The sequence below is a fragment of the Sporothrix brasiliensis genome (assembly GCF_000820605.1).
Source record: "Sporothrix brasiliensis 5110 chromosome Unknown Cont17, whole genome shotgun sequence".
NCBI classification, from domain to species: Eukaryota; Fungi; Ascomycota; class Sordariomycetes; order Ophiostomatales; family Ophiostomataceae; genus Sporothrix; species Sporothrix brasiliensis.
In genome coordinates this window covers 2,053,993-2,073,839 of record NW_024467136.1, presented here as the reverse complement: position 1 = coordinate 2,073,839, position 19,847 = coordinate 2,053,993, and the positions used below count along the sequence as shown (strand labels likewise).

At 56.6% G+C, this 19,847-nt stretch overlaps 4 protein-coding genes across 4 annotated transcripts; 3 read left to right on the top strand and 1 right to left on the bottom strand.

The window, feature by feature from the left end:
* Positions 1-79: 79 nt before the first annotated feature.
* SPBR_02777 (gluconolactonase) lies at positions 80-1,539 on the top strand (the record flags this gene model as incomplete). Its single annotated transcript, XM_040761080.1, has 2 exons — positions 80-382; positions 463-1,539. 2 exons carry the CDS (start codon positions 80-82, stop codon positions 1,537-1,539), a joined length of 1,380 nt encoding a protein of 459 aa, XP_040620602.1.
* Positions 1,540-8,124: 6,585 nt separating this feature from the next.
* On the top strand, positions 8,125-10,024 carry SPBR_02558 (uncharacterized protein; the record flags this gene model as incomplete). The annotated part of the gene is made up of 2 exons (XM_040760861.1): positions 8,125-8,288; positions 8,365-10,024. 2 exons carry the CDS (start codon positions 8,125-8,127, stop codon positions 10,022-10,024), a joined length of 1,824 nt encoding a protein of 607 aa, XP_040620601.1.
* Positions 10,025-10,996: 972 nt separating this feature from the next.
* Positions 10,997-12,841, top strand: SPBR_02583 (uncharacterized protein; the record flags this gene model as incomplete). Its single annotated transcript, XM_040760886.1, has 1 exon — positions 10,997-12,841. The coding sequence occupies one exon, from the start codon at positions 10,997-10,999 to the stop codon at positions 12,839-12,841; it is 1,845 nt and encodes a 614-aa protein (XP_040620600.1).
* Positions 12,842-13,335: 494 nt separating this feature from the next.
* On the bottom strand, positions 13,336-16,465 carry SPBR_02272 (elongation factor 3; the record flags this gene model as incomplete). Its single annotated transcript, XM_040760575.1, has 2 exons — positions 13,336-16,342; positions 16,458-16,465. 2 exons carry the CDS (start codon positions 16,463-16,465, stop codon positions 13,336-13,338), a joined length of 3,015 nt encoding a protein of 1,004 aa, XP_040620599.1.
* Between the last annotated feature and the right edge of the window lie 3,382 nt (positions 16,466-19,847).

Genomic DNA, 19,847 nt, shown 5'->3' with positions numbered 1-19,847 from the left:
GCCACACGTCATCGGCGCAACGAAAAGCTTCACTCTATTTACATTGTCACAAACGCCACGTCAAACACCACATCGCACAATGGCATCGCGACCCGCAAAACCGGAGAAGAGCGCCTCCCGTGCGCCGTTGACGCAGTGGTACAACTCGGGCGCTCTCTCCACGCTCTTCGTCGTCGCGGCGACGTATCTTTTCTTCGCCGTCACCTATCAAGCCAGCCATGTGTTTGGTTTGTCGGTGCCGCTGTTGTCGCGGCTGCCACGGCCCTCGTTTCTGCAGCCCAAGGCCGCTGCCATCCCGTCACATGCCCAGGTCATTGACCAGCGGGCATTCAATGCGCTGCCTCACGTCCCGCCGTCGACTGAGTTCAATGGCACCGGCAAGGTACTGCGCTCCCCTCTCGTCCGGCCCAGCTCATCGCTCCTTCTTTGGCATACCTTGCTGACATAACCACCTTCCTCCAGCCCTTTATTCCACCTGGCCACACCTTGGACTCTCTAAAGGCGCGCCCCTTTCACATCTACGACCCGGCCTTTGCGGCCCTGCTTGGCCCTGATCCGACGCTGACGCGCATTGCCGTGTCGGACAAGGACCCGCTCTTCCACGAGGCCGTCGTCTGGTCGCGTGGCACCGACGAGGTGTTTTTCGTGCAGAACGCCGGGGCCCCCGACGCCGGCACTGGTCTGGCCAAGTCGGCCATTATCCAGAAGATTTCGCTGCGGGATGCGCAGGCGGCCGCCGACCGCAAAAAGGCCGGCGCCGGTGATGCCGACACCGTGGTGCCCGTGGCCGTGGTCGACGCGTCGCCGCAGGTCGTCAACCCCAACGGCGCCGCCAACTACCGCGGCCAGATTCTGTTCGCCGGCGAGGGCATGGGCCCCGACGTGCCCTCGGCGCTCTACGCCATGCACCCGCGGCCGCCCTACAACACCACGGTGCTGCTCAACAACTACTTTGGCCGCCAGTTCAGCTCGCTCAACGACGTCGCCGTCCACCCGGCGTCGCGCCACGTCTACTTCACCGACACCCTCTATGGCTTCCTGCAGGACTTCCGGCCCGCCCCCGGCCTGCCCAACCAGGTCTACCGCTGGAACGACGCCACCGGCGCCGTGACGGTCGTGGCCGACGGGTTCACGCTGCCCAACGGCCTGGCCTTCTCGCCCGACGGCCGGCACGCCTACGTCTCGGACACGGGCATGCACCACGGTCTCCGCGGCTTTGACGCGCGCGACCCGGCCACCATCTACCGGTTTGACGTCCGCGCCGACGGCACCTTTGACAACCGCAAGACGTTTGCCCATGTCGACGCGGTCGTGCCCGATGGCGTCCACTGCGACGCCGAGGGCAACGTCTACGCCGGCTGCGGCGATGGCGTCCAGGTCTGGAACCCTGCGGGCACGCTGCTCGGCAAGATTTTCCTGGGCACCGGCGCCGCCAATTTTCAGTTTGCAGGTGCCGGTCGCATGGTCGTCTGTGCCGAGACGGAGCTCTACTACGTGACACTGGCCGCTGTCGGCGCGGTTGTTGAGGAAGAGATGTAGCTGTAGCCATACGATTGCGAGACGATGGCAGGACGGAAGAATACAGACCGGCAACGTCGTTCAGAAAGGAAACTTCAAAACTCCATCCCAGGGAAGGAAAAGGTGCCTAGTTTTAATCTTTGAAGAAACAATGAGCTGCAGGTGACTGTGATTGAGACCATGAACCAATTCCGCGGTTTTATTCGTTTCGAGAATGGCGTCAGGACGACGACGACGGCGACGACGGCGACGACGGCAATGATGGACGTTCCTTGGTCCCGTTCAACGCCGTCACCAACACGACTGCGGGCGACTCGTCGTGCCTGCGCTGATGGAAGCAGCAAACACCTTCTCCATAGCCATTTCAGTTCAAAATACACTTAGTACCTTGTATTACTTCTGTCGTAGCCACTACACATTACCTCTGCCATTTACCGGGTCCAGTCAAGTTTAATGGATCCGCTCGATCTCGACGCATTCCAGTGCCCCTGGCAGCTGGCACCTGTCAGTTTCTCTCCCTTTCGCCCTTTTGCCTTCACCCTGAGATCGCGATGCATCACGTCGCAAAGGGGTACGTCGTTGCCGGAAACGACGATACGCACAAGGGGGAGGCGGTGAAGGGCGCGACTCTGATGTCGTTTGACGTAGGGAGAGAATGGAAAGAAGAATGGGTATAAGGTATAAGCCAAGGCGAGAGGGTGCAGTTTGCTCCCAGGGGGGTTCTAACAAGGGAGAGTAAGGCGATGAGACAAAAGGGAGTTGACCACAAGGGAGGGACCAAACAAAAGTTGACAGCTGTGGAGTTACAACATTGCCCTGTCACTAATTTTGGTCGACGGAGCAAAGTGTTGGCAGCACGATCCAAGATCCATGGGCTTTGCCGATTGAAACCACAGCCCTCCGGCCGTTGATGGAATGTGGGACATCGTGTCAAGACAGCTTGAGATGGATGGCTGGCAGCGTGAGGGAAGCGGGAAGGCCTAGCCAAGAAAAAAAAAGAAAAGAAAAGAAAAGAAAGCAAGAAAAATCAACACGCCAAAAACGGCCCATACCCAACCCCCCAATAGGCAAAGAAGGTTCTGCAGTCTGAGTCCCCACTGCGCCCATTGACCTTAGCTGAACGGGGTAGAAAAGGAGTATTGCTTCACTAAAGTAGACATAATTGGCGTGAGACCTTGGGCTGCCAAAAAAAAGCCCCTCCCGCGTACCGTACGCCTGCCGAGGGCACTGCCGGAGACTACCCCGTTCGCTCTATACTCTGTCGGCTGCGGATCTCCGTCTCCTCCCCCATAAGGCTCTGAGACCGCACTCCACCCAGGGGGAGGAGGCTTGACAGACGGAGGGAAAACATGGCGGCGAGTATTACAGCAATGGGAAAAAGACCGCCCGCTTCCAGACGCCCAGCGATCCGAAAGTCCCCGGGTCGTCCATCGTTGTTGATCCCTGCTGGTCCGCCGAACCGGAGCTCATGGGGGAAACGAGCACCGACAAACGGCCCAGACCGGTTCGTTGTGTCTCTATCAGTCCACATAAGACAGACCGCCTGCCAGGTCAAGCCGGAGAGAGTCCATGACGACGCAACTCAAAAGAAACTGCAAATACGAGGACCACCAAATATGGTCGAGACAGTCTGTAATTATGCTTACGTCGTCTGACCTGTTCAAAACACAAAGATGGTAGGGTCCTGTCGGATGCAGGGGGGAGGTTGCTTTTTTCTTTGCTTTTGCTGATATGGAAAGAGACTGGTGGAGGAGCGTTCGAGCAAGGCTTACGAGTACAGAATGCCGACACTTGTAAACAAAAGAATGTGTCGTGAAAACTCCACGACCGGGAGCCGGCATTAAATCTCATCTTATGCAAGACAAATAACAAACTAGGTGTTGTACGAATGGATCTATTTGCGAGTAAAAGTGTGGATGGGTGGATTTGGACAGCAACTAGCAGGGTCCTTTTTTGACAGTTTGGCCACTGCCGGTTGAGTTGTACCGGAACGATGCGCACTTTGGGTTTAGTCGAGGCCTCTAGGCACGGGAACGACAACACCATAAAATAGGAGAGGTAAAACATGGGATTGTGTTGGTCCGAAAGCAAAAGATGCAGTGGCCGCAGTGCGACTTTTGATTCACAGCCAATGTCGAGTTCAAGACCTGATCGAGCTGTCAAGTTGGGTGGCGTTGTGACTCTTGATTTCCCCTTTCTTTCTTTCCTTTTTTTCCCTCTTGCCCCTTGCCGCTCTTGATCCAGAGTTGTGCCCTCCTTGCTTCCACGTAGTGGCATTTCGCGACCTAACGGTTGCTTTCTTTGTCTGCGGAGAGCCTTGTCCGTTTTTTGTTCTTTGGTTTCTGCATTTCAACTTTTCCAGTACAGGGGTGGGTTTGTTGGGCCTTTTGTTTATGACTAGCCCCGCCGGCTTGTCTGTTTGTCATTTCAATTCTATTTTCTTTCGTATCACCGGCCACATATCTCGCCCCTTGCATATCTCCTTATGCCGCCTTGTTATTGGCAGCCCTCCGGCAAAAGAAAATCGAGTTGGTTGATTTTTCACAACAACAATTTCATTGCATTGCTTCTCATTCGTAACTCGTCGTGCCTGGCTCCTCATCCGTCCCAATGATTTGTTTTTTGTCCATGACGAGGCTAAAGCTGCAGTCATTCTCACTCATCTGACTGGCTGTTGGGCCAACAAATCAACGAGGCGCACACCTAATGCTGGCCTGTCTCACAGTAACAAATGAAGAGTTTAATACTTGTTTACGGCCTGTCGTCAGCCGTGAGTCGTCAGCCGTTGCAATTCGTTTTCTCTGGGCGTACCTCGTACAACAGCTCGTGAAACATCAATTTCCTTCCTTCTACGGAAGCGTACCTATTAATTACTGCATGATGTCTGCCGATCTACTCTCCATTGTACGTAGTCTTTCCCTCGTCACTGTCCACCGTATCCCACTTCCCACGCTGTTCGTACGTGGGCGTCCAGGGGGTGGTTTTTGTGCTTCATGCTTCGCCTCTGGATTGCGTCTTTTATTTCCCTTTTCTTTTCTTTTTGCCTACGGTGTACTTCGTAGGCGAGCATAAGATTGGCAAGTTTGGACCGGGGGTTGCGAAGATGAGCGACGACAGCGGAAGCGGACCAGGTGCCGTCCAGGGATCCAAGATGACCAACTGGCCAAAAAGAGATAAAGACCTGCAAAATGATGTTAGAGAACAAGGAGAGACAAAAGGAAAAGACGGAGAGGCCACGGCAAAGGCAGGAGACGTCAGCCAGAAGAGGCAATGTAGCATGCGAGGCACGGAGGGCTACTTTGGCCGTCGTTGCATGAGATACATGTGCAGTGTCGAACATTGGTAAACAAGCACTCGATTTCCGTACGTTCCGATATTTCTTTTCTTTTGTGTCCTTGTCTCTTTCTCACTTCTCGATGCTTTTCTTCTTTCTTTCTATCCCCCGTCTGTCAGTCTCCATCTGCCTGCCAGTCTCATCCCTTTCTCTCACATTCTCCTGTCTTCTCTACCTATTTCTCCCTGTCCGCCAAAATCAAGGTCAGAGGGCACCATTGAAAACGGAGCAATGGGCATCGCCAATGCCACAATACCACACATATCAAGGGCAACATAATGACGATCAAATGGCCGGCTGCCCTGCGCAAGTCAGTGGCTCGAGTGGCCTCCAGGAGCCCCGCGCGCCTCTGTCGAGCTCTCCCGGCAACGGTGCCTGGGGGCGCCCAACACTAGCGATCTGCCGCGGCGGGCGCAAGGCTCGTCGGTGCTAGCAGGGAACGCCCCGCCCAGGCGACTGCCTCTGAGTGGCCCGCGTAGAGCCTAGCTCGCCTGGTCAGGGGGTTTGAGACAATGCTCTGCCCTTGCTTCAACGGCTTTTGCAGGGCGCGCCCGGACGCGTTTTTTGTGGGCGGCGATCGGCGGTTCTGAGGCGTTGGCCCGGGCGCTCAGAGCAGAGAGCGTCTGGCGAGGTAGTGAACGTTTTTTTTTTTTTTTTTTTTTCAAGCGTCTTTCCCATGCCTCTCTTTTCCCTTCCTTTTTGGCCGTTTGTGCCTTTGCTGTTGTTCGCTCTTCCACGCCGCTCTCTCGCTGCCTATGCTTCTTTTTCTTTTTCTGTCTTTTTATTTTTAAATTTTATTTTGGCTGCCTCCCCCGGCTCCCTGTGATGCACCCTTGGATGCATGTGCCGATCACAATTGATAAACGTCATCTGAAGCCACCATGGGACTAAGTTGGGGCCACTGTGTGCACTCTCATTGACTGGCAAAAACGACCGGTTCAGAGTAAAAATATTGCTTTGCACATAGGTGCCCTTCACGGGTCTGGATTCTCATCTGCATTCTCTTGCCACGAGAAAAAGAAAGCAGAAATATAATAGGAGCAAAACAGCCGACCCAAAAGAAACGAGCAAACTCGAAGCGCTGGACACTGGCCGGTCCACATGCAGTGCACCTTTCTGTGGGGAAAGGAATGCGGTGAAGTGGTTATGACGACGTGGCTGCCGAGGGATGTTGCATTGTGTGGGAGGAAGTGCCGTCCTGTTGGTTCGGTTGGGCTGACCCCCTTGAAACGTCGTACGACATACCGTCGCGCATTTGTCGAATTTTGTGCCTTTGGCCGTCCTCGGGTTGTGAAGGATAAGAGAGTAGATAAGAATAGTTTGTGGATTGTGTTCGTTCGGAGCATGTCGTATGTTGCCCAGAAAATAATAAAAGCACATGCAGTTTGGGACTGTGCTTTGACGTTGTTTTTGACTTATTCGACTTTAAAAAAGCAAAAACTAGTGTGAAGCTATGTCCAGTCGGGACAACCGCCCGTTGTTTTGTGCAACGTCGAGCCAAGGCCCAAAGCTGGCGGGCTCAACGCCATCGACGCCATCGTGCGCACATGCCCCGTCGAACGTCCTGCGGGATCCCACTATACGTTGGGAGATTGACCACACGTGCTCTGCGTTGGTCTGCTCGTCGGACCCGATTCTACTCTGGCACTATCTACGGCCTACTCCGTAATTTGTTTCCTAATTTCTGAATTATTCTCTTTTTCATTTTTCATTTTTCATTTTTCGACTTTTTGTCTTCCTTCGTCCTTATTTCTGAAATTACCACCCTCGAACGTCGTTGTCTTGGGCATCAAAGCGTTTCTTGATATCCCAGCCGTGATCCAGCCGGTCCCTGCACGTGCATTGTTTCTATTTCCTGCTTTCCATTTTCGTCCATGGCGTTTCTGCGTTTCTAATTTTGCAAACTTTTGGGCTTTATTTTACAGCTCATCGTTTGATCCAGCCGTCTATCATCACGCAACACTGAACGGCGGACCTTGGCAAATGAACTCAAAACGCCCAAAACACCCAAAAAACATCCAAGCCATCCAAGCACTCGAACGGCCCAAACAGCATGGACCAGTCCAGACCGGGCAATTCCGGCTCCTTCTCATATGCACAGAGGCCGACCTGGTCGATATGCCGAGGACAATCATCGTGACAGTCTCCTCGTGATAGGCGACTGCCTCTGCCCGGAGAAAGAAGTGAAAAAAAAAGAACGAAAAAAGAAACCTTCAGACATCAAACTGGTAATGAGCAGAGATGACCCGTCTGTATATTCTCTGCCTCCCTGACCATATTCCAGCTCTACCTAGATTCGAAGGGGTTTTCGAAGGGTGTGTGTAGATCGAGAGACAGACAAATGCCGTCGATATCTGGACGCTCGCTGTCTGTCTCTCTGTCTGTCTGGCCCAAGGCTGCAGGGTTGTATCGTCTCAAACTCAAACTCAAACTACTGGACAACCTGCATCCGGGACCTGCATAAGCTCTCTCAACCTGCAGCCACAATGTCTTGATATAAGGCTGCCCGTTGAAATGGCGATCGACAGCCCTCGTACGAAGCCACAGGGAGGAGGGAGTCTCGATGCACACAGGTGTAAGTCGACAGTCGTCCAAGACGGCCAGCTCCGCGCCGGGCCCTCGCCTTCAACTGAAGCCTCCTGTCCGCCCTCCTGCGAGAGGGCTGCCCCATCGAGCCCCATCGACCGAGACCTCTCGTCTAGGCAGGTCACTGGTGTAAGTGCAGGCTGAGTGTGGGTGGATGCATGTGGGTGGGCACAGTGGAGTGGTCTCGCCCCCTTTCCTCCTTCCTTCCTCCTCTCTTCTATCTCGACCCTGGCCTCGGACCCTGGCCTCGACTCCGAGCGCAACCCTGACCTCGTCCCAAGCAGTGCAGTGTCCCCTGGCCGTCCCCTGGCCGTCTCTCCATACCGTCGACGACACCATCGTCTTGTCTGTCCATCGGTCCTTAAAAGACGGCCTTCCCCCTTCCTCATTCCTGTCTTTTTTTTCATTCCATCCCATCATCAAGCATTCTCATCTTCACCCTCTCCTTCTCCCTTCTTTCTTTGCCTTTTTACCTTGTCTTGTTTGCACATCACTTGCCAGTCACTCTTTTTGGCAACAGTCACTCGTTCGACAAACAGTTCAGTCTTTTCCATTCATACAAACCTTAATTGCCCTTAATTAATACGGTCCCTCGTCGTCATCAAAACTCGAAAATCTTGTCCTCCTTTGCAAGATTATCACCGTCCATCATCACATCATCAGCGTCAGAACAAACACAGATCACCATGTTTTTCTCCAAGTACGTGCCCGTCCTCGGGGCTCTCGTCGCCGGCGTCCAGGCCTCGCCTGCGCCCATCACGCCTGTCGGCAACTCTCTCGTCAGCCGCTCGCCCTCCAAGACGTCTTTCGATCTGTCCAAGAGCTACGACCAGGCCACTCTCTTCAGCGGGTAAGTTTTTTTTTTCTTCTGTCCTCGCTTTGCTCGCTTTGCTCGACTTTCCCACGACTCAATATTAACATCGCAGCCTTGCGCCGGCCGCCGAGAACGGCCTCGCCAACGTCAACCTGCACCTTGGCCTGCCCAACGCCCACATCACGGGTAACGTCGACGTCGAGCTGAACGCCAACTTCATCCTCGAGCCCACCGTCATTATCAACCTTGGCGGCGTGGAGGCCTACATCGAGCTCGATGTCAAGGCCGACGCCAAGGTCTTTGAGGCCGCCGAGCTCGTCACCTCCGGCAAGCTCTCCATCGACATCCCCGGCCTGCTCGACGTGGAGGCCGGTCTGGCCCTCGCCCTCGACCTTGTCATCTGCCTCGACGCTGCCATTGATCTGTCTGCCGGTTTCTACGTCAACTTCCCCCAGGGCTCCTTCATCGAGGTCAACGTCCTCACCTCCAAGGTCGTCCGCCACCAGCTCGACGACCTCAACGCTCGCACGCTGCCCCTGACGCTCGGCGCCGATGTCGACCTGAACGTCGACGTCGAGCTCGAGGTCGGCCTGCGTCTGCGCACGGAGCTCGGCATTGACGCCAACGTCGACCCTCTCGGCATCCCGCTGCTGTCGGCCGGTGCCGAGGTCGCCGTCTGGATCAACCTGTTCGACTACACCTCCGTCATCATTGGCCACCCCTCCCACCCCCGCCCCCCTTCGTGCGCCAACAACGCCGTCACCGAGGCCTTTGCCCTGGACGTCGGCATCATTGTCGCCCTCGACGTCGACGTCCTCGACATTGTCGACTTGGACCTGGCGCCCACCATTTCCGTCACCCTGGCCTCGGCTCCCATTGCCACCAACTGCATTCCCCCGTGCGCCGGCTGCCAGCACTCGGCGTCGTCCTCTGCGGCCACCTCGACCGTCACCGCCACCTCTGTGCCTGCGTCGTCTGCCGGCGCTAGCTCTCTGCCTGCGTCGTCCACCGGTGCCAGCACCGCCACCCACATCTCGTCCGGCGCCACCACGGTGACCTCGACCGACAACGCCGCCTCGTCCTCGTATACCAAGACCGTCGTCTCGCACTCGGGCAGCACCGTGACCAAGACTCTGAGCAATGGCAGCGGCGCCTCGTCCACCGGCAGCGCCGGCCCCATCTCCTCGGCCACCGTCAAGGGACCCCAGAGCCTGACCACCTCGACGTACTTTGAGACCAGCACCGTCACCATCACCTCGTGCGCGGCCTCCGTCGTCAACTGCCCGGCCTCGTACACCCAGAAGGTGGTGACGGAGATTGTCGTCGCCAAGACCACCGTCTGCCCTGTCGCTGCCGCCTCCTCCGCCGCCTACTGGCGCGGCAACGCCACCGTCAGCACTGCCGCCGCCACCACCACCCACGGCCCCGTTGTCGTGACGGTCCCGGCCAAGTGCTCCAACACCGTCACCTTCTCGACGATCCCGGCCTCGTCCGCGACCTCCAACACCTTCACCGCGCCCACGAGCGTCTCGGTCGTCGGCACTGTGACCCTGACGGGCGCCAAGCAGGCCACGGTCACCCCCACGGCGGTCGCCGCGCCCACCGTTGCTTCCACGGGCGGCTCGAAGCTCATCACGGCCCAGCCGTCGGCCTCCAAGCCGGGCTACAGCTCGCCCTCCAACCTGCCCGTGACGGCTGCCGCCGCCGGTGTCAGCGCCACGCACATCAACGCCCTCCTGGCCCTGGTTGCCGGTATTGTGCTGGCTCTGTAACGGTCTGGACACTTGGGGCATGGCAAGGCTAGGTCGCACGTCGTCATGATGCTTCGTTTTTTGAAAAATCATTTTCTGTTTTGAAAAATGCGTTGGGAGTTTATTAGGGACACACATCGACACCCACACTCACTCTCACACTCACATACCACTACCATTTCTTTGGGTTTGCTTTTGATGTTTTTTATCTTTTATATCTTGTACCTTTTTTTTACTACTATTGGTTCTGTATTGCCATTTTCTTCACTTCTCCATACTTTGTATACTATTTTTAGACCTCCTTTTTTTACATACAACCACTCGGGGACGACAACCACATTATTTTAACACTTCGGCTTGGAGCTCATCTATATACCAAAAAATACAAAATGGACTATTTTTCATTTCAATCGTTTTACCTCGACTGGTGATTTGTCGTTTGTAAATCCACTGCAGCCACTGTAACTGTCACTGATCAGTGAAGCCAACGTAACTGCCTATTCTGTCGACATTCCGCGCACTTACACATCGTGAAGGAAAAGTGGGTCCAAACGGGAGTACCCTCGTCGCGTTCAAAAACGGCAAGAGCAATCAAGGGACTGATCACGCGACTCAGCGAAGACACAAAATACAAAAGTAACAGTTACTTCTCAATTTCATTCACGCTCCTTAGACGGGTCGTTCGCTCTTCGCATCGTGCCCACCTCGTTTTTCGGAGTGCTCCCTTGGCTGGATGTGTACCTTGATGGCTGTAGACAACACCCGCTGGACACACAACCCGGATGGACAGTCATCAGGGGCACATCAACATCTGATGCAGGGAACAGCGGCGGCATGGGAGATGAATATATGTTCTGTAGAACCTACTAACTGATCATCGTTGCCTTGAATTTTATGTTGATTTTCTATAGACTTTTTTTCACTGGTGATTATTTTCATTGTATTTCTTTCGGCTTCAATTTAACATAAATTTTAAAATCAACAAACATCAAAATGGCAATCAACACAGAGACTGTGACCCAGTCCCTCCCTCCCACTCCTCCCCGTTCACCCCCAATCACAGAAGACGACATTTACGACGTCATTATTGTCGGCGGTGGCCCGGCCGGCCTTGCCATTGCTGCCCGCCTTCGCGAAGACACGCCGGCAGCCATCTTCACCGACGAAGAGCACCGCCGCTACACTTGGCTGCGAAAATATGGCAAACGCGTCTCCGTTCGCCACGTCAAGAAGAACAAGGACATTCCGCGGGGCCCGGGCTCGTCGTCGCCGCCCATGAAGATGGCCGTCCTCGACGCATCGTCCGACGCCTGGCTCGGCCGCTGGAACCGCCTCTTCGGCGCCTACGGCATTGCCTTCTTGCGCAGCCCCCTGCTTTGGCACGTCGACCCCCTGGACCGCGACTCGCTGCTGGCCCGCGCCCACGAGCAGGGCACGCCCGACCGCGACCTGTTTGACATTGGGGCCTGCGTCGGCAAGGAGATTAGCAAGCACTTGAAAAAGAAGAGGATGGGGCAGCCGTCTGGCGACAGCAGCAGCAACAGCAAGCGCACGACGCAGCATCGTCGCACCACCGCGCAGGGCCGCGGCGCCGGTCTCCAAGACGGCCAGCCCAACGTCGACATCAACGAGCGCGACCGCAACGACTACTTCACGCCGTCGCGGCAGCTGTTTGCCGACCACTGCAACGGCGTGCGCGACCGCTACGGCCTGGCCGGCGGCGTGCTGCGCCACGAAACGCTGCGCGCGCTCGACTACGGCGTCGTGCGAGGCGTGTCCCGCGACGACGGCGACGACGACGACCCCCTCTTCACGGTGACGACCGACAACGCGCGCCGGTACGCGCGCATTGTCGTGCTGGCCGTCGGCCCGGCCAATGCGGCCCGTGTGCCCGCCCACATCCCCGGACTCGCCGAGGCGGCGCACTGGCTTCGGGCGACCAACGCCAAAGCCGGCGCAGCCGCCACCGGCCTGGACGGCGAGACCTTGTATCCCCACGCCGGCCACACGTTCCACCTGCGCCAGGTGCCGGACCCGGCACTGGCGGCGCGCATCCAGGCCCAGGCCCCCACCAACGTGCTGGTCGTCGGCGGCGGCCTCACGTCGGTGCAGATCACCGACCTGCTTGTGCGCCGCGGCGTCACGCGCGTGTGGCACCTGATGCGCGGGCCCAACGTCGTGGTCAAGTACTTTGACGTCGACCTGCGCTGGATGGGCAAGTACCGCAACCGGGAGCAGGCGCGGTTCTGGTCGGCCGACACGGACGAGGAGCGCCTCGCGATTGTCCAGGACGCCCGCGGCGGCGGCAGCGTGACGCCGCACTTTAGCAAGGTGCTCCGGGGCCACGTCGCGTCCGGCAGGGTCCGGCTCCACACGGGCACGCAGGTGGCCCGCCTCGCGTTTTCGCCCGCGTCCGCCACCTGGGCGGTGACGACGACACCCCCGATTGCCGACCTCCCGCCCATGGACCACATCTACTTTGCCACCGGCATCGACACGGACGTGCGCCGTCTGCCGTACTTGCAGACGTTGCAGGACAAGTTCCCCATCGAGACGGTCGGTGGCTTCCCCTGCCTGACCGAGGACCTGCAGTGGGCGCCAGACGTGCCGCTGTTCTGCTCCGGCAAGCTGGCGATGCTGCGGATCGGCCCGGCCGCGCCCAACATTGGCGGCGTCAAGCTGGCGGCAGAGCGCATTGGCCTGGCCGTGGAGGAGCGGCTGCGGCACCGGAAGCGACGTGACGGCGAGGATGCCATGGAGGAGACGCCCGACGAGCAGATGGACTACTTTAGTGGAGTTGGCAGCAAGTACAAGTGTCTCGCGAGTGTTGGGGCGTGAGAGGGCATCGACAAGCCTGGATTTACACTCTTACGTTACATGATCACACAAGTGCAGTAGCACATGACAAGAGTTTAACAAAAGCCAGAGAGAGGCCGATTTTTCTTCTATGTCTAACTAGAAAGATCATAAAGACAAAAGACGTGTACTGGTCGAGGGACGGTAGGAAAGGAGATTCCAACTCCACCGCCCCAAATCTATCCGACATCGACATCACAACTACTCTAAAGAGGCGGGCGCGTATGTTCTAGATCGTACCAAGTAGAAAAAGAGAAATCGTTGCAAAAGACATGAAAAGCCAGACAGGAAATAGAAACAAACAAAAAAGACAAAAAGGAAAGGGCAAAAAGCATAAAGACCATTAATTTTTTTAAGACTCCGAAACATGAGGTAAAAAGACAGCAAGGAAACGCAGTGTGAACAAAGAAGCACTTTTGGCAGAAAAGGAAGAAAAACGCGGGACAATCGGTTTTGACAAAACGTCGTCCAAACGCTTAGTCCTCCTCGTCGGAAAAGACCTCCTCGCCACGCTTGCGGCGGGCCATACGCTCCTTCTTCTTCTTGCGGGCCTCGGCCGAGGTCAGCTTCGCCTTCTTCTTGGTGCCGGCAATCTTGTTGCCCATGGCATCGAACTTGTCCTCCTCGTCGGCGTCGTCGCCCTTGAGGCGGGGGCCAGAGCCCTGGCCCTGCACCCAGTTGTGGCCAGAGGGCGTCATCTTGCCGTCCAGGACGGCCCACACCTCCTCCGTCAGGTCCTTGGTGAACTCGGCAGAGTGAGAGATGATAATGACACCGCCCTCAAACTTCTTCAGGGCCTTGGACAGGGCGCCCAGAGAGTCGCGGTCCAGGTAGTTGGTGGGCTCGTCGAGGACGATCAGGTGAGGGCGCTGCCACGAGCAGGCGGCAAGGACGACCTTGACACGCTGGCCACCGGACAGACCGCGCATGCGCGAGTGCGAGATCAGCTCAGCATCCAGGCCGAAGTTGGCGCAGTGGGCCTCAATCTCCTTGCGCACCAGAGGGCGGAACTGACCCGAGGCCAGGGCCTCCTTCATGTCCACCTCGGCGACCATCTTCTGGTGGGAGGCCAGCAGCTCGTTGCGGGGCAGCCAGTCGTTGTCGGCGGACATCATGGGCGTCCAGCGCTCCTGCTTGGTGCCGACGTTCTCGCCCAGGGCGAACGAACACTCGTACTCGTACGAGTTCTTGAACTTGCGGCGCGAGTTGATGCCAATGACACGACGCTGGGTGTCGCCGATGCGGAAGACGCGGTTCATCGCCTGCTCGTCCTCCTCGGTGATGATCTTGTTGGCGCGGTCCATCGTCTCGCGATCCTCACCCGTGCGGAAACGCCACTGGATGTACTCGGAGGGGGTCTTGTCCAGGTGGTTGTCGATGTGGGCGAAGGCGTGCTGCTTGATGTACGCGATACGGATGTTCTCGTGCTGGTAAATCTCACCGGCGGTGGGGATCAGCTCGCCCGTCAGGACGTTCACGAGGGTGGACTTGCCGGCGCCGTTGGGGCCGATGACGGCAATACGCGAGCTCAGCGAGCACTGGAAGGTGATGTCCGTGATCTGGGGCTTGGGGGTGCCGGGGTACTGGAAGCTCATGTTGGTGGCACGCAGGATGGCCTTGGCCTTGGTCTTGACACCCTCGAGGAAGCCGGGCTCCGGGAAGGAGAACTCCATCTCGGAGGCACCCAGCTCGTAGTAGGACTTGGCCGACGGCACGCGGGCGACAAAGTCCTTGAGGTTGCCCCGGTAGCGCTTGAGCTTGAAGCGCTCGTAGTGGACAATGTGCTGGCACACGTTGTCGAGGAAGCCCGAGTCGTGGGACACGATGATGGACGTGCAGGGCGAGTTGATGAGGTAGTCCTCGAGCCACTTGACGTTCTTCACGTCCAGGTGGTTGGTAGGCTCGTCGAGCAGCAGAATGTCGGGGGCCTCGAAGACGGCACGGCACAGAGCCAGCTTCATCTTCCAACCACCGGACAGGGCCGTGATTTCGCCCTCCACCATCTGCTGGGTGAAGCCGAACTCGTTGAGCTGCTTGATGACGTCCTCCTTGGTGACGTCGACCTTGGCCTCGGACAGCTTCTTCATGGTCCAGTCAATGGTGGTCATCTCGGTGTCGGCGGAGTCCAGGTCGTGCTCGACGAAGACGGTCTTGACCTCGCTCTGCTTGGGGAAGCCCTCCACCTGCTCGTTGTTGATGGCGCGCATCAGGGTGGACTTGCCGGAACCGTTGGGACCGCACAGACCGTAGCGCTGGCCACGCTTCAGGCGCAGGTGGGTCTGGTTCAGCAGAATCTTGGCACCGTAGGCAAGGGAGAACGTGCAGTTGCACAGGTCCTCGCCCACCTCGTCGTCGGCCTCGCCCTCCTCCTCGGCGGCAGCGCCAGGAGACGCCTTCTTGCGGAGGCTCTCGACGACCTTCTCGGCCTCGGCGTCGCCGACAACGACGGCGACGTACGACTTCAGGTTGGTGACCCAGGTGGTGGGCTCAATGTCCTTCTCGTCGATGAGCTGGCCAGCAATGGCGGCAATGTAGGTCAGGACGGGGGCAAACTTGGCGTCGCTGCCCTTGGCGCCCAGGACGGACTTGAGGTGGCCCAGGACGATCTGGACGTCGCCGTGGTTGCTGGGCTCGGGGATCTTGCCGTCGACGACGTTGCCGACACGGGTGATGGTGTCCAGGGCCTGGCGGGTCTTCTCACGGGCCTCGGGGTCGGCCAGGGTCTCGTAGTTCTTCTGCAGACCGGGCATCATCTTGGGCAGGAAAGGAGCGACGATGTTCGGGTCGTCGACGAGCTTGCACATGTTGTCGACAATGACAGCCGACTTGCGCTTGATGGCGGTGTCGCGCTCAGCAAGACCACGGTCCAGCAGGGGGACCATCAGGGCCAGGGTGGGCTCCTGCACCTCCGTGACGAAAGTGGTGGCACCCAGCAGGTGGACCGTCTCGGGGACGTTCTCGGGCTTGGCCACACACTTGATCAGCTCGGGGATGAACTTCTCAATATCCTTGTTGACGATCAGGGAGCAGACAACCTCCATGGTCTTGTAGGCACGGGTGGAGACCTCCTTCTTGGTCACCCACATGGCCTCGGAGACGGCCGGGATCAGCTCAGGGACACGAGTGGACATCTGGGCCTGAGCAGTGCGGATCAGGGTGTCAATGAAGTCGAGGGCGAGCAGGCGCTCGGGGAACTTCTGGGCGTTGCGCAGCGACTCAATGACGCTGGGCAGGGCCGCCTTGACGGCGTTGGGGGACAGAGCCTCGGCGATCGCCAGACCAGCGGCGATGGCAGCGGTCTTGACGCTGGTGATCTTGTCACCGGCAGACGCCAGGACAGCGGGCAGGAGAACAATCAGGAAGGGCTCGACGTTGGCCGACACCTCAGCGTGCTGGGCAATGGCCTGTATGGCGGTCAGAGCCTTCTCGCGGACAGTAGCATCCTTCTTGTTGGCGAGCTGCTTGGACAGAGCGTCAATGGTCCTGAAATCACGTGTTAGTGAAAGAGTTCATTCGACGATTAAGACGGAAAACGGAAAATGCTCGCAGAAAAGGAAAGAGCCAAAATGTCGTTGCAAAATTTCCAGGAAACTGCCACCGACCCATCCCATCCGCAACCCATCAATCGCAAAACCAGCTTCAAAATACAGATCGAGATCCGTAGCCCTGCCTAGGAAGGCGGAATCGGAATCTCTGCAGCTCCGCAAATGAGCACTGGCCAATGACCGATTTGGCAAACGCCCGCAAAAAAATTTCTACCCTCGTAATTAAACGGGGCCTGGCTATTGCTGGAAGCGGTAGAAAAAACAAAGGCGGTGACCAAAAATGGACCAACTTTGCGGCGGCAGGTTGGTGGGGGGACACCTAGCAATTGGAGACGCAAGTGCTCTTGGTGGGGGGGGGGGCTTTTTGGCAGGAAAAAAAGGCAAGAACGACTGGCTCAAAAATTTTTCGGGTTCCTGGTTTTGGCGCGGGAAAGATCAAAGGGGCCGTCTGCACCAAAGCACCGACGCGAGGAAGGCGCGGTTGCAGGGTCCCCAAGACACGATCGCAGCAAAACGTAGGAAAATAGGAGCGCAGAAATCAGTGCAGCAGACATGGAACGTACTTGGCGGGAACATCGAGGTTCTCGATGCGGCCGTTGATGAAGGTGGCAATCGCGTTGGACGACTCCTTGACCTCGGAAGCCTCCTTGGAGACGGTAAGGCCCTGCATGAGGTCGGCGAGGACCTTGTCGCTCTTGGCGTTCTCAGCTTTTGAGGCCATAGTAGCGGATTGTGTTGTATGAAGAGGAAGGAGAGTCGAAGAGGAGCGGAGGACGGAGGGGTATCGTCGAAAAAGAAAACCGGCCGCGAGGAGCGTCTATCCCGGTGGTCTGAAAAACGAAGGAAAAAGGAAAATCGAAAACGACGTACCGCGCTCTGAGCAGAACGAGACGTCGAGGCTTTCGAGATGAAGGATATAGAGGTAAAATAGAGAGAAGAGAGGGGGATGAGAGGGGAAAGAAAGCAACAGAAAGGAAAAAGGAGAAGTGGGAAAGGGAAAAGAGATGCGAGGGGGGATAAAAAAAAGTGGACGGGTGCAAGAATATTTATGGCGGATGTAGATAAGGCTTCGATGGCGAACACTGTGCTGGAGGGGCGTGGGAGTACGGGGCAACAGGGACGAAAGGGCTGGGGGCCAGCGGGATGGAAGAGAGCAGGAACAGGGCCTTTGCGGTGAGCTGGAGGCGAGAAAGGAGACAACTGGGCGACGAGAAAAAGTTTGCAGCAAAGGGCAGAAAAAACTTTTTTGTGGGTCTTTGCCCCAAGAACAGCCAGCAAGATCCCGAGAAATTCAGAGGCAGGCGCCAGCGTAGGGGACTGGCGGGCTGGAGGGGTAAAAATTTCAGTGTGAAAAGGTTTTTGCATGAGGATCCCGCCCTCACCGCCCTCCCGAATTGCCGGATTGGGACTAGGTCCGTATCTGATAGAGGGAAAGAGATAAGGGCCGTTACACTGTACGGCGTACTGTGCCGGACATATTTACGACGTATTACCGACTGCTCGAAGGCGAACGTGTTCTTTGCCTCCCTCCACGGAAACTCAGCCAAAGCTGGGCTCTGGGGTACATTCGCGAGATGTGTTGTATACAGTTTGCCCATTGCATCCTCTGATGTTTGCAAAGGCTGTTTTGCCGACCATATTCGCACGTCTATTAGAGAGGCAGTTGGACAGTTGGACAGTTGGCCTGCTAATACGGAGTGCTGTTGAAACTAAACAGCTCCTTCCAATTTGCCGTGTTAGACTGCTGCTTCCTAGTTATCCGCTTTTTTATTTTTTTATTTTTTTGTTGGGAAGTATCGCCGGGCTGTCTTTTCGACTAGAGCAGGGCCCTTTCAAAAGACGGCAAAAAGAATTTGAAGGAAAAGTAGATTCGTATGAAAAATGAAAAGAAAAACTAGTGTTAGACGTGGCAGCCTGCGTCTTATCATCGCCGGCGCTATGCCTAAAAGAAGAGCGTAAGATACCCGTAACGGGGCTGCCACGCTACCTGTGAGAGCTGTAATTTACAGCGGATTTAGGGGACTTTTTAACGCCTCGCCAGCCAGAAAATTGGCAGGAACAAAAGACAAAGGACACGACGCAGAACTCCACGACGGCCTTGTCCGCGTACACCGATGCTCACGTCCATGTCACTAACCGCAGCTGAGATTCGAAATTGGGTTGCAATAATACGTCTGTTATCTTTCAATCAGCAGCCCGTCAGCAATCCTTTACCCCGTAAGACTCCGTATACGTGAAAATGGCGGGATGAGAGATAACCGGAAATCTGGAACTCCTGCCGCTTTCAGCTGGCAAGAGATATATGGGAGTCTCGGGCGGTAAATGAATACGATGTAAGACGATGGAAGACACCAATAACAAGAAACGAGCACCCCCAAAGAAGGGTGGACAAAATGGCGGGATCCAAGGCAAATTACAACAAGGGAGAACGAACACAAAATGAAAGCAGCCAACGGCATCGTTCGCGCTAGACATGTGAACCCGTCCAAAGCCAGCCCGGAGCACTTTTTCGTTTTCCGAGTTATTACCTACGCCTATGACAGCAAAACGAGGCGTGCGGTAGTTCGACGTACAGTGCGAGCACTAAAAAAACTGGCAGAGGCAGCCACTCGGAGCGCCATGTGCCACCACGGGCTGTCCGAGAGCATTTCGGATATTCTTATTTTCTGCCGTGGCATCTCAAAACATACCGCGATATCGTTGCAGTGGTGCACGGGACTGGTCTGCACTGTTGAATACGTATGGAGCATGACGTCGTACGCCAGGAGTTGCAGACTTTACGCTGGGCGTGTCTTTTGCACTGGACACTGCATCATGGTGGCTGGGGCTCGTCGAAACCGCACCACATCCAGAGTCAAGAATGTTCGTCGTGCCTGGCCGCCATACCGAATGCACGTCACAACCCCGGATTTCCCCTTACTCTTGCCGCATCTCACCGTAGTTCCCCAGAGACCAAAGCCAGCCCGGCAAGGTCCCTGGTCAGATAACGCCATGCAGCTGCTCCGTGCACATTGGCGGTCTCCTTCCCCGGTCCCTTTTATCGCAACTCCTTATCAGGGCGTGTCTTTTTTTTTTTTTTTTGCGGGGGCGGGAACGGCGGGGACAGCGGAGCCCACTGGCAGATTCGCTTGGCTTCTTGACCGCTCGACAAGTGTCCGTTGTAATAACGACGAGGCAGGGGAAAACGAAGAACCGGCGGCCGTTCGACAAGAGCGAGTCGATGCATAGCAGAGCAAGGCACTAACGTTGGCCTGCTATGTTTCCCACGTATTCCGTTTTGGCCATTCTGTCTCTGTTCTCGGTTCGGCCCCTGTGTCGTCTTTTGGGTCTTTCCTTTGGGCACGGAAGGGGTAAGGATAGGTACACGGTGAGCAAGGTTCGCGCGGGTTGCGAGGCAGATGGATAGCTGAGTGAGTCGTCTGGTCCATATCTCGTCTAGCTAG